The following is a 12,542-nucleotide window of genomic DNA, read 5'->3' as shown; positions in this document are numbered from 1 at the left end:
TCCCCCGCGCCGCGGGCAGGCCAGCCCCCTGCGTGCGCGCCCCCCCGGCGCACCGTGCGCGGCCCCGCCGCAGCGGGTAGGGAGGCGGGGAGCCGGGGCCGAGACCCGGGACGGAGGCGCGCTTCCAGACACCGCCCCGCGCTGGGAGCCCGGCGCCCCAGCGGCCACCCTCTCTCTTTCGGCTCAGTCCCGTGAGGCCGCCGCCCGGGCTTCCCGGCACGGGACTTGAGCACCCTGAGGACGCCGTCTCTTGGCCGCATTAGGCACCTCGGGGCGGAAGGGAGCCCGCCTTACGCTGGGGATCCCAGGCAGGAAAACGGCGACACAAAAATGATCGGGAAATTCCGGGCGGAGGAACTTGAAATAGAATGCATCGGGGTCAAGATTCTCCCCCTACCACCCCCCTCCCCACCCCCTCCCCAGTAATCCCCACTGCCTCCAAGAAAGGCCGCGTCTTTGCCTGGGGGACGGGAGGGGGTTGGCGATAGGGGTGATTGCTGCTGGAGGTTGGATTCCTATTACCCTGAGCTGACCTAGACTTTTCCAACCGGGTACTTGTGCCTCCGAGAGATTTCCCTGTGGCGACCTCCCTCCTCGAACCCTATTATAATCATCCCCTGCCATTAAAGATCGCTCTGTGGATTTCTGGTTTTCTCAACTCGATGATAAATTCTTCCAGAGGAGGAGTATACTTTTCTTTTTAAAATTTTTATATTTTTTAGTATGCCACCAGGTGAAGCACAGCATTGTGTTTGCCGAAAACGGTCTGGTCTAAACGAGTTAATTAACAAATGTTTAGCACCAACTATGGTTTGGGTGCTGAGGAGTGCTGTTTGGGGCCGTTTTTGTCCAGTTCACAGCCCTCAAGAATGCAATCATGAGACAATTAGAGAGGAGAGCAAGAAAATCTATAATCAACTCCTTAAGGGATGAGGTCAAGGCTGCTGCAAGTATAGCATCTGTCTGTGCTTCTGTCTGTTGAGGGCGGTAGCCGACCTGCCAGTCCTCGGCCACACCCTGGTTGACTCCGGTGGGCCCGGGCTCTCCAGACGGGTATGGGGGGGTGGGGGTGGGGGACTCCCAGTGTTCCAGCCAGCTTGCCTTGGGGTGTCACAGTGTAGCGAACGGCTGGACTCGGGTGGGCTCCGAGACGACACACGGGGCCGAGGGCAGAGAGGGGTCTCTGGCGTAAGTTAAATCCAGGGGCACACCTGCCTCTCTTCCCAGCCTTGTGGTTCAGCTGGTCCCTGTGAAGTCATCACCAAAACATGGCTCGGAGCCATTCCCCAATCAATCCTGAGGTCTCCAGATGGCCTGGGGAGAGGTGGAAATCCGTAGCGCGATTGTCAGGAGGTCGTTGGAACCTCGACACCATCAGTCGCGTCAGAGCGCAGCTATCCGGGCCGGGGATGCGGGCCGCCAAACCCCAAACCCCAGAGAGCGCCCCACCCCCACCCTACTGCATTCTGGATGTGTAGTCCCAGAGAAACCCTTTTCAAAAGAAGGTTGTGATCACAGAAAGGAATAACGAGAGCAGGGCACACTGGGAGCTGTGGCGCGACGGCTGTGAGGCCCGGAAAGCGGACACGCGATGCTTCCTGGGACTTGAAGTCCAAGGTTTTCCTCCGCGGTCGAACCGGGGCCCCGGGAAGCGAGTACTGCAGAGAACCTTCGCGCAGCCTGCTGGGAGTTGTAGTCTTTTTGTTGCCTAATGCCCGGGACATTGCTGGGAAACCTGCCTACCCTTAGTACTACACGGCCCAGAAGCCCTTGCGCAGGCGGGAGGGGAGGGGGGAGGCGGGGCAGGGCCGGAGGCTGGGGTGCCGCCTCCTCTGCAACGCCGGGGCCGGAGTCTTAGAACCCAGGGCCCGTAGGGGTCCCCGCGGCTGCCGCGATGCAGAAATACGAGAAACTCGAGAAGATTGGGGAAGGTAATGGGACTACGAGATGTTCCTGCAAGATCTTCCTCTACAGACCCTTCAGCATTCCTTGCAGCCTGGCTCCTCTACCGTCAGCAATACCCACAGGCTCCGACCTCAGCCCCGACTGCAGCCCTGGCCCCGAGCTCCACACTCCTTGCGGACACCTGTCCTTCCCGTTAGCATTTCCCGCAGACGCCCCTTCCCAACCTTAGCACTTCCTGGAGACCCACCTGCCGACCTTAACACTTCCTGCATCTTCCACCCGTAGCCTCAGCACCATTTGCAAAACCTCACCCAGCCCCCAGCCTCAGTTCTCGATGCAGACCTCCAACCTCAACATTTCTGCCGACCCCCACTTTTCTCCCAGACCTGCCACCATCCCCAGACCCTCCGGAAGCACCGCCTTTATTATAGACCTCCTTACCCTCGCAGCCACAGCCTATCCCTGCTGCAGACACGCGTGAGCCATCTATCTACAGGCACCTTCTCTGCCCCTTCGTCACTTACAAAGCTCTGCAAATGCTGAGCCTTTCACCCTCAATCTCTTCCCTTACTCGTCCAGACATCAGAAATAACGCACACCTGCGTTGCCTGCTCTCCTGACAGGGACTTCCTGGGGTAGGAAGGGTGTCCCATCTTTACCCTCGCCCCTGACCTTCCTGTAGGCACCTATGGAACAGTATTCAAGGCCAAAAACCGAGAGACCCATGAGATTGTGGCTCTGAAACGGGTGAGGCTGGATGACGATGATGAGGTAGGACTGGGACATCAGGGCTAGGGAGGGGGTTGAGGGCCCAGGTTGGGTGGGATGTGACTGTTGCCCGCCCGGCCCCCTCCCATGTGTAGGGAGTGCCGAGCTCAGCCCTTCGGGAAATCTGCCTACTCAAAGAGCTGAAGCACAAGAACATCGTCAGGTGTGTAGATGGGCAGGGTCCTCCTTGGCTGTGTGGTCAGTTGGAGGAGGGGGGCTTCAGAGATGGGCTGGGCTGATGCTGGGACCAGGGTTGGGCTGATACAGATCCCTTGGGGACCTGAGGCTGAAACTCGTGGACCTGCCCCGCTGAGTCCTCCCTCCTCCCTAGGCTTCATGACGTCCTGCATAGCGACAAGAAGCTGACTTTGGTTTTTGAGTTCTGTGACCAGGTGACAGGGGGACTTGGGGGCCAGTAGCCTTGGGGGAGGGTATAGGGGCCCAGACTGAGGTTAAACTCTGTCACGTTCCCCACCCCCATCCTTTTTTAGGACCTTAAGAAGTATTTCGACAGCTGCAATGGTGACCTAGATCCTGAAATTGTAAAGGTGAGGGGCTAGTGTCCTGGAGACTCACTGAGGCCAAGTGGCACTCTGTCTTCAGCGTATGCACTCTCTGAGCACCAAGTTCAGGGCCTGAGCGGGGACACGCTGGGGTGTCGGAATGAGAAAACCCTGTCTCTACCCTCCAGGAGCTTTCTGTCTGAGCAAGCATCTTGACATGGTCTCTTTGATCTGACAGTAATACTTTGATATCAGTGATACGATTTGCATTTGAAAGACGAGGAAATGAGAGTCAGAGAGATACGTTCGTTCACTCATTCATTCATTCAACAAACACCTATTGGATGCTTTGCTGTATGCCAGGCACTGTGCTAGGCCCGAGTGCCTGGCCCCAGTCCCAGGGGAAGCAGCGCTGAATGATAATACAGCACAGCATATATATTGATGGCTACAAGTGTGTGCTTACCTAAGGCCAGTTAGGGGAGAGATCAGAGTGGGAGGGGGGGAAGGCCCACTAGGCTGTAAGTTCTAGAAGGGTGGGGAGCAGGGCCCCCACATGTATACCTATATATATGGGTATATAATACCTACCACCGTACAAAGCAGGTCCTCCGTAGCAAAGCAATGAGGTTGCTGAAAGATGGGTGGGGTTTTGAGGCTAGCAGAGGGTGAAGAGGGGAACGTGACCCACTACTGGCTGCAGCTTCCTTCCAGAAGGTCTGATGCTCTCCCCCTGCCACCCCTCTCCACCCCACAGTCCTTCCTCTTCCAGCTGCTGAAAGGCCTGGGATTCTGTCACAGCCGCAATGTACTGCACAGGGACCTGAAGCCCCAGAACCTGCTGATAAACAGGGTACCTCCTGGGGAGAAGGTGGGAGGTCAGGGAGGCTGTAGTCACTGGCTGGCACAAGTGATGGGGGGAGCTGGGCTGGGAGGCAGAAGAAGGAGGCCTGCCCTGGGACTGTTGAAAACCCCTCTCAAAGTCCCCTTCCATCTCCACTCAGAACGGGGAGCTGAAATTGGCCGATTTTGGCTTGGCTCGAGCCTTTGGGATCCCAGTTCGCTGTTACTCAGCTGAGGTGAGCTGGAGGGGGGGTGGGAGATGGGGGTGAGGGAGGGGGTCCCCTCTGAGCATCTTTCCGTCTCCTATTCCAGGTCCCACACAATTGTTTCCCCTCCTCACCGAGCCCCTCCTCCCCAGTCCTCTAAGCAGGGGGGTCGCTGTGGGTGGGGTCTTCTCCAGGTGGTCACGCTGTGGTACCGCCCACCGGATGTCCTCTTTGGGGCCAAGCTGTACTCCACATCCATCGACATGTGGTCGGCCGGCTGCATCTTTGCAGGTGACATGCCTGGGGGTCTGCGGAGCCACTGTCTCTCCCATCTGAGTGGACAGATTGGGTCTGGAGTGGCCCCTCTGGGGAAGGGAGTGAGGCGCTTGGGGCTGGGGATAGGACACACAGAGGGTGCCATGGGAATGAGGGGTTCTTCATACCCCACTGCACCCCCTAGAGCTGGCCAACGCGGGGCGGCCTCTTTTCCCGGGCAATGACGTAGACGACCAGTTGAAGAGAATCTTCCGATATCCTTCGACATTTCCCTTTGCCTCGAGCTCTCTGAAGGGGAGTCAGAGGGGGCACCTGGCAGGCTCGGTCGGTAGAGCGTGCGACTCTCGACCACGGGGGTCACGAGCTTGAGCCCCACGTTGGGTGTAAAGTTTAATTTTAAAAACACGAAGGGGAGTAAGGAGACTGTGGAGCGCAGAGTGCATGGGCTGGGCCAGGAGAGGGGGTGGCTTTGGGCGAGGGGATGGAGGGCGGACACCCCGGTAGGGCGGGGTTGAAGCCGTCTGCTGGAGAGTGTGTGACCTGTGACAAGGAGGGCTCACTTGGGGGAGTAGCCGTGAGCGTGTTCCTCCGGCTGAGAAGTGAATCCTTAGGACGCAGGAACCAAAAGCAGCGGCGGGGGGGGGGGGGGAGTAGATGTGGGAGTAGGAGAAGGCCGACTGGTTCATCAGCAACAGACATCGGGGTTTATTTAGGTCAGAGGAGTGAGCGTTTGTAAAGTGCCTGGCGCGCCCCGGGAACACCCTGCACGTGCTGGGTCCTGCCTCTGGCATGAGCGGTGGGATAAAGTGAGGGGTGTGGAGGTGGGTATATGAGAACCCCCCCCCCGAGGAGGGGAAGAGCCCCTCGCCCGCCCCTTTCCACCTGAGTGATCCTTGACCCCATGGACACGCTTCTGGGGACACCAACCGAGGAGCAGTGGCCTGCCATGACCAAGCTGCCAGACTATAAGGTGTGACGGGGAATAGCGGGGGTCCCTTTTGCTTCCCAGCTGTAGCAGCCTCCGGGCCCCCGCACTGCTGGTCTGACTCTCCCTGCACCCCCACCCCCACAGCCCTACCCGATGTACCCGGCCACAACGTCCCTGGTGAATGTCGTACCCAAGCTCAATGCCACAGGGAGGGACCTTCTACAGGTGACCGAGGGCAGGGGCCGAGGGTGGGATCCAGACACTTGTCAGGAGGTCTAGGGGAGGCCGGGGCCGGAGGCAGTTAACCCAGCCTGAACCCGCCTTTCTTCGCGCCTTTCTTCGCGCCTTCAGAACCTCCTGAAATGTAACCCCGTCCAGCGCATCTCGGCAGAGGAAGCCCTGCAACACCCCTACTTCTCCGACTTCTGCCCCCCGTAGGCTCCAGGACCTTGGCCGGGCTGGGGCCTGGCCTATTTAAGCCCCCTCCCGGGAGGGGAGGAAAAGCCGGGGGTGCACGGGGTGCTGAGCTCCAGCTGTGCTGGGCCCGGCCGGGGTGGGGGTGCCCCGGCCCGTGTTCTTCGCTCCCTCCGTGGACTTTATTTAATTTCATAAATTGGCTCCTTTCCCACAGTCTGGCTGATGTGGTAGAGTGGCTCTGAGAGGCGGGTGGGCTTGGGCAGGGGTCTCTGTTTTACCGCCCTCTCCGGCCTTGCTTCTGGCTCAGACCCAGCCCAGTGGTCCAGCCTTTGCTCCGCTACTCTGAGTGGCCTGACACTTGGGGGCTGGGGGCACCGCCCCCCACCCCTGACGGCTGGGCTCGGGGCAGTACCACCCCCGCACATGTGTTTATGCTGGCAGCCAGTGTCAGAGTAAGGATGGGCCTGCACCAGAATGGGGAGAAAAGGGCGGGGCCTTTCTTCACGGCTCTCCATACCCCACGTGTACCTCCCCATCTTTCCCTTCATCCCCACCCCCCAGGCCCAGGCTGATAGGCTGGGACAGCAGGGATGCAAAGATGTGGTTAGACGAGGAACATCCCTTCCCCTGCTCCCTTGTCAGTTTTCCAATATTTGAGGTACAGAGAAAGAGCAAGGATGGGGCTGTAGCTGGGGCCAGGATGTCTTCTTCCTGGCAGGAGTGGGAAGGGAAGGCCTCCCTCCACCATCTCAAGCTGGGACCTTCTGCTCTTTGGGAAGGTTGGAGACGCAGAGCAGTTCCCATGGAGACAGGTGGCGTGCTGGTGCTTGGTCCCAAACGTGAGAAAAGAGTCATGATCTAAGGCGGACAGCAGCTTGTGTTCTTGGAAGTGGCTACACACCCTCTGTCCTCTCCCTGCCCCCCACTTCTTGCCAGGCTCTGGGTCAGAGCCTTCTTCAACTATTCCCTTGTGTGCCGCGAACATAACTGTCCTCCCGCTGAGTCCTCTTTGCCTTGATACCTGGCTTTGGGCTCCTTTCTCTCTGAGATGTCATTTCGATAAACTCCTTCATGCCGAGGTGCAACGGGAGGACGCCCTCTCACTACTCTTTTCGCCCAGAGAGATTTGTGGTGGTTGACTGGGACCCACCTGCATCTCAGACGCCGTCCACTGGAGGTTGGTGGGCGGAGGTCTTCTCTGACCTTAGCCTGACTAGTCTGGCTGTGAGAGAAACAGCTGAGTCTGACGCACTAGAACTTTATTTGGGGTGAAGAGGGCAGAGACATGTGCAGGCTGGGCCAGTCCAAGATGTCAAGGTGCAGCCCGGAAGACACAGATGCCAGGTCTAGAGCCGTGTGACGAGGTAGCAGGTGCGGTGGGAGGCAGACAGAGTCTTGGTGACGGCACAGGGAGGGGTGGGGGGCCTGGTGAGACCCAGACCACTGCGCTGGGACAGGAGGCCTTGTTCCCACTGCCCTCCCCTCCTGAACCTCGGTGTCACCCCCTAGACTGGACCTGCCCCTCCTCCCTTGAAATAGGGAGCCATTTCTTGTTACCTGGGGCCCAGGCTGAGGTGGGGAACTTGGGTTCCATGGCTGCCCAGCCCTTCCTGAAGCTGTGGGAGGAGGGAGAGGGTCAGAGGTGGAGAGGAGTCCTCCCTCCCAGGACCAGCCAAAGTCACTGCACGCTCCTCCCCCACCATTCTTTCCTCAGCTGGGTAGGGATGGTGTTCTAGGCTTCAGGGGAAGACATTGGAGATGGCAACGAAGGAAGAAGCGTTTGTTACCAGATTGGTGCTAGAGTGCCTTTGGGAGTGCTTCCGGTTCCAGAAGTATCCCAGGACCCTGTCTTGGAACACCTGGGGGCAAGCAGTGGGGGAAGTGGCCATTACACACCTTCTCCTGGATCTTATGCACTGATTCCTTCCCCCTCCCCCAGCTGGGGCTCAGGCCCACCTCACAGAGGTAGTCCAGGATCTCAAGGATGGTGAGCAGGCTGGCCCCGATGAACAGCCCCATCTGGCCCCCAATGTCACCTGTGGAGACCAGGTTGCCCATCAGCTCACAGCCACCTGCCAAGCCCACACCTCCCCAGACTTCTGGATGACCTCTATGCGCGCGTGCGCGCGCGCGCGCGCGCGCACACACACACACACACACACACACACACACACACACACACCGAGCAGTTCTGACACTTCATAGGCCTTTTTCTGCTCCACGGTCTCATAGTTGAGGGCCTCAAAGAAGATGTCCAGCACGAGCACGTTCTCTCTGGAGGAAAAGAGGCCAAGAAAGCTCGCTGGACACCCCCAGGTGATAGCTGCTGGCAGGAGAGAGGTGCGCGATCTCCCGTCTGTGACTCCTCTTAAGAGCCCCGGGACGGGTGTCACGGCCCCGTTTGCGGAAAAGATGCTATCACAAAGGTTAAACAGCTTGGCCAGAGTCCCAGGAGCCCCGCGATGATGTACAAGCTGGGCTTGCACCCTGGTGTGCGCACGAAGGCTCGCCCGCGGGAGGGTGCCCCCGCCCTTCCCCCCACCCTGCCCCGTCTGGTCCCGGGTGGCCCGACTCACACGATGTAGGCCTCGCTGCGGTTGTGTTTCCGGGCCAGGTAGCGGGCGGCGGCGCGGCTCGGGATCCGCACCATGGAGAGCTCCTTGGCGTAGCGCGTGCTGGCACAGGGGTTGGGGCAGGTGCACGCGTCCTTCCGCAGCATGGCGTCTAAGGGCCACCACAGTCACCTGAGTCAGGGCCACCCGGCCGGCGAGTCCGGGAGCCGGAGCCGAGCGGGGGTGGGGACGCGGGGGAGGTCTGCCCCTTACCCAGCGCCGGGTCCGCGCAGTCCTTGTATTGCTGGGGGCTGCACACTGGCGCCCCGCCTGGCGTGGTGGGGGAGGAGACCGCTTCAGGAGCAGCTCCCAGGCCCCTTCGCCGTACCTGGACCCCCGCCTCCGCCCCCACCAGCTCCTTACCTGGCATATGCATCATTCGGCAGCCACACTTCCGCGCCACATAGCGGGCCTCACAGGCCAGGCGACACCCCATCAGACTATAGGGGGCTTGGGGGCCTGGGCTGGGGCTGGGAGGACCTAGGGGACCAGAAGGTTCCGGCTCAAAGTCGGGGTCCAGAGGTGCGGAGCTGCAGTCACCCCAGGGTGGTGGCAGGAAGCTCAGCTGTAGTTGGTCGGGTTAAGGAGGCTTCGGGGAGAAGTGGGGCGACCAGGTGCAATGTGAGTGGTCACCGAGACGGCATGCCGAGGGCTGGAGGCCCCTGGGATGGTCTGAGATGTTGCGGCTGAAGGAGGGGGTTGGAAAAACCCGGGAGGATACTCGCTGTTGCTGGCAGGACACGAAGGTCTGGTAGCCGGGGGCTGCCCCGAAGCCCAGCTGGTCGATGGTGGGCGGCTCCTCCTGGCTGTGGATCTGCACTCGGACCCCCACCTCGAACGGGGTCTCCTCTGCAGGGGAAAGGGGGACCCTGACGCCTGTGTCCCAGGAGCCCCCCCTGCTGCAGACGGCTCGCCCCAGGACTGTGACGGGCCAACCCTGCCCGCGCCCCCCCCCCCCCCCCCCCCCGCCCAACCGACTTCACAGGAGAGGATGTACTCCTCTGGGGCCCTTCCTAGCGCCTCGTCTCCTTCCCAGAGCCTTTTGTACACCATCTCTGCCACCCCTCCAGCCTGACACGGGTGCCCCCATACCCATGTCCCTCCACACGGGCAGATACTCATCCTGCTGCACATCCAGCATGATTTCCAGCCCGTTGCCCATGCCGCCCTTGGGAGTGGTGAGCAGTTCTGCCCCATCCGCGCCGGAGTTAAAGGTGTAGCACTGACCCATCCGGGTGAAGATCTGTGGGTGAGCAGACGGGGGACAGAGCTCACCAGGGGACAAGGAGCCCGGCCAGCTCTTTCCCCCAGGCAAGCATGAGACCTCTCCCCTCCCCATCCTCTATGTGGTCTCTTTGAACACGGAACCCACATCTCAGTGCCCCCAGCCCCTCCCACTCACCAGCACAGCTAGTTGGACCCTTGTGGGCTCCCATCACCGCAGCCCCTCCTCCCCCTTCCTCAGCCCCCCAGCCCCCCAGCCCAGGGCACAGCCTGTAGGACAAGTGTGTCTTCAGAGAATGGCAAGAAAGGAAGTGGGTCTCAGTTGCCCTCCTCCAGGACTGGCAGAATGTCGGAGAGGCAGAAGGAAGACAAGCCCACTCCCCCAGGCAGGAGAGCGTTCTGCTCTAGAACGGCCCCACTGGATTCCCCCAGGCCCCAGGGGCAGGGGCTCCACAGACCAGAGCTCGGGCCCAGAGCCAGCCCCAGTGAGTGCCCTGTGCTGGAAGGCATGACCTTGTACATTGCAGTCCAGCCGAATGGCAGGCAGGGGTCCCCAAGGAGGGCCGTCTCCTGGGCTGGACAGAAAGGCACTGGTGGGGTGTGGAGCCCGCCGCCCGGCTGGGAAGGAAAGGATCCCCGGCACAGGTGTGAAGGTCCCCTAGCTTAGGAGGAGCCTGGGCCAGCAAGGCTGGGGGAATTGCGGGTCCTGGGCAGGGACTGGCCGGGTCCCTGGTAGGCCGGGCCGGCAGCCAGCTCACCACGGTGAAGTTCTCGGGACCGCACGGCCAGCCTCGGTAGCGGCAATCCAGCAGCATTTCCTCCAGGGCGTGTCCGGCCCTGGCGTACAGTCGAGCCACGTCGAAGGTGGGACTGGGCATGAAGCCGGGGGGCGCGGGGGGCCGGCCCAGGGCACGCAGGAAGGCGGCATGCTCAGCGGGCTCCACGCCCAGCAGCGCGGGCCCGGCCCAGTGCAGGTCGTTGGGCGTGAGGCGCGAGCGGCGCAGTGGGTTGATGTTGCACAGGGTGATGGCGGGGAAGGTGAGCCGGTGGCTTTCGCGCTCGTCCAGGGCTGTCTCATGGTGGAACTCCCCGTAGTAGCGCACCCTCTCAGCCACCTGGTAGAGGAAGGCAGCCAGCGACAGGAGCACGGCTGCGGCCCAGAGCCCTCGGCGAGGCGTCAGGCCCCCAGGGCCGAAGACGTGGCCCAGCCCGTGCATCGTGCAGCTGCTGGCGAACACGCGGATGTCCGAAGCTGGCCGCCGGGCCTCCTCTGGCCCAGGCTGGGGCTTCATGGCTGAGGTCCAGGGTGGGGGACGCTGAGAGGGCTGGGGATTGGCGATCAGGCTGCGGGGACTTGGAGAGAGGAAAGAGGGTCAGTCCGAGGACTGGGAGGGACTGAGGATTTGGGGGGCCGGGCAGGGGTCACTGCAGGGAAGGAGAGGGGAGGGGAGAGCGGGGAGAGGGGCCCAAACCAAGGAGCGGGAAGGCACTGGCCGGGCAGGTTCGGCTCGGCTCGGCTGTCTCGAAGGAACCAGCCGGGGCTCCACTAGGCTCAGCGCTGGGCCGGGGGCTCGGCAGGAGAGGCCAGGTAGGGCGCAGCCGACTTGGGAGGCAGGGGCCGCTCTGCCGGAGGCTGCTCTGCGGAGCCAGGGCTGCCGCAGAGGATTGGGTTTCAGCAGTGAGGGGGCAAGGGGGCCCGCGGAGCAGTCTGGGGGGCAGGGAAGGTCCCTGGGGCCCCAGGCTGAGCCATTAGTGCAGCGTGTTGGGGGGAAGGGGCGTGGCTGTGGAGGCCAGAGGCGCCAGCGGAAAACCACAGCAATCCCGGGTAGGGCTTGAGGGGAGTCTGGAGAGATGTCGGGGCTGGGGGTGCCTTAATGGCCCTCTAGGTTCCCAGCTGCGGCCCTTGCGGTTGGGTGGAGGGTCAGTTGCTGACCCTCGGCCCGGTCCCTCCCTCCTTTTGTCTCTCCTCCCTTCCCACTAACCTCACTTGGGATAATTTGCTCCTTCACAAAGAGAGGAGTTGGCTCTTGACCAGGCTGGAAAGTGGTGGGAAGTTTGGCGTCGGCAGATTCGAGCCCCCAGCAGCCTACGCCGCGTGGCCAGAGTCTCTGCAGGTCTCAAGTCCCGGAGTGGTCTGAGTGTCCTCTTCCCACTTCCCCACGCCGAGGCCCTCCTGAGAGGCTGGCCTCTGCCACAGTGACTGCGGCACTCTCTGGGGGAACACGGGTGCCCTAGAATTTCACTTTTTTTTTTCCCTTAAAAACATTCTGGAGACTGGAATTACCTCGTACCTGGAACGCTTCCCCATTTTTTAAATGGATCCATTCTATTCCACTATGTGGGCGGACCAAGTTTTATCTACACACACTCCCATTGATGAACACTGGGGGTTTCCAGTCTTCCATTGTAAACAATGGTGCTCTCAATACCATTGCATGGTTGTAAATTCCCAGAAATGGAACTGCTGGGTCAAGAGGCAGCTGAATGGATACTTTGGTAGATATCACAAAACTCCCCACTGTGGGAATTCTACCATTTTGCACACCTGTATCATAGTGGGCAGTGTGCCTGTTTTGCAGGAGTGGGCGGGCGGGGTTTTTGTTTTTTTGAAATTTTTTTTCCACGTTTTTATTTATTTTTGGGACAGAGAGAGACAGAGCATGAACGGGGGAGGGGCAGAGAGAGAGGGAGACACAGAATCGGAAACAGGCTCCAGGCTCCGAGCCATCAGCCCAGAGCCTGACGCGGGGCTCGAACTCACGGACCGCGAGATCGTGACCTGGCTGAAGTCGGACGCTTAACCGACTGCGCCGCCCAGGCGCCCCAGTTTTTTAATTTTTAAATGTTTATTTATTTCTGA

General features: G+C 60.8%; 2 protein-coding genes across 4 annotated transcripts; one reads left to right on the top strand and one right to left on the bottom strand.

The window, feature by feature from the left end:
• Window positions 1-1,816: 1,816 nt before the first annotated feature.
• Window positions 1,817-6,052, top strand: CDK5 (cyclin dependent kinase 5). The gene is made up of 12 exons (XM_047095293.1): window positions 1,817-1,931; window positions 2,588-2,676; window positions 2,769-2,836; window positions 3,005-3,065; window positions 3,165-3,221; window positions 3,934-4,029; window positions 4,181-4,255; window positions 4,420-4,516; window positions 4,686-4,755; window positions 5,411-5,471; window positions 5,574-5,654; window positions 5,781-6,052. Exons 1-12 carry the CDS (start codon window positions 1,895-1,897, stop codon window positions 5,865-5,867), a joined length of 879 nt encoding a protein of 292 aa, XP_046951249.1. The 5' UTR covers window positions 1,817-1,894; the 3' UTR covers window positions 5,868-6,052.
• A 1,042-nt stretch (window positions 6,053-7,094) lies between these two features.
• On the bottom strand, window positions 7,095-11,028 carry ASIC3 (acid sensing ion channel subunit 3). 3 transcript variants are annotated; one of them, XM_047095290.1, is made up of 11 exons: window positions 10,441-11,028; window positions 9,551-9,701; window positions 9,180-9,307; window positions 8,822-9,023; window positions 8,672-8,728; window positions 8,423-8,570; window positions 8,029-8,120; window positions 7,803-7,882; window positions 7,634-7,705; window positions 7,404-7,462; window positions 7,095-7,294 (listed from the first exon to the last, which is right to left on the bottom strand). In XM_047095290.1, the coding sequence occupies exons 1-11, from the start codon at window positions 10,972-10,974 to the stop codon at window positions 7,159-7,161; spliced, it is 1,659 nt and encodes a 552-aa protein (XP_046951246.1). In that variant the 5' UTR covers window positions 10,975-11,028; the 3' UTR covers window positions 7,095-7,158. The 3 variants fall into 3 exon arrangements, with proteins under 3 accessions (XP_046951246.1, XP_046951247.1, XP_046951248.1); XM_047095292.1 differs by having other exon boundaries at window positions 7,121-7,271; XM_047095291.1 differs by lacking the exon at window positions 7,404-7,462 and having other exon boundaries at window positions 7,095-7,271.
• Between the last annotated feature and the right edge of the window lie 1,514 nt (window positions 11,029-12,542).

This window comes from Lynx rufus, unplaced genomic scaffold, assembly GCF_022079265.1.
Source record: "Lynx rufus isolate CCGP_SWC_20201006 ecotype Redwood Valley unplaced genomic scaffold, mLynRuf1.p SCAF_4, whole genome shotgun sequence".
In the NCBI taxonomy this organism is placed as follows: Eukaryota; Metazoa; Chordata; class Mammalia; order Carnivora; family Felidae; genus Lynx; species Lynx rufus.
Note: the sequence above shows the minus strand (reverse complement) of the source record. Positions and strands in the feature narration are given on the sequence as shown.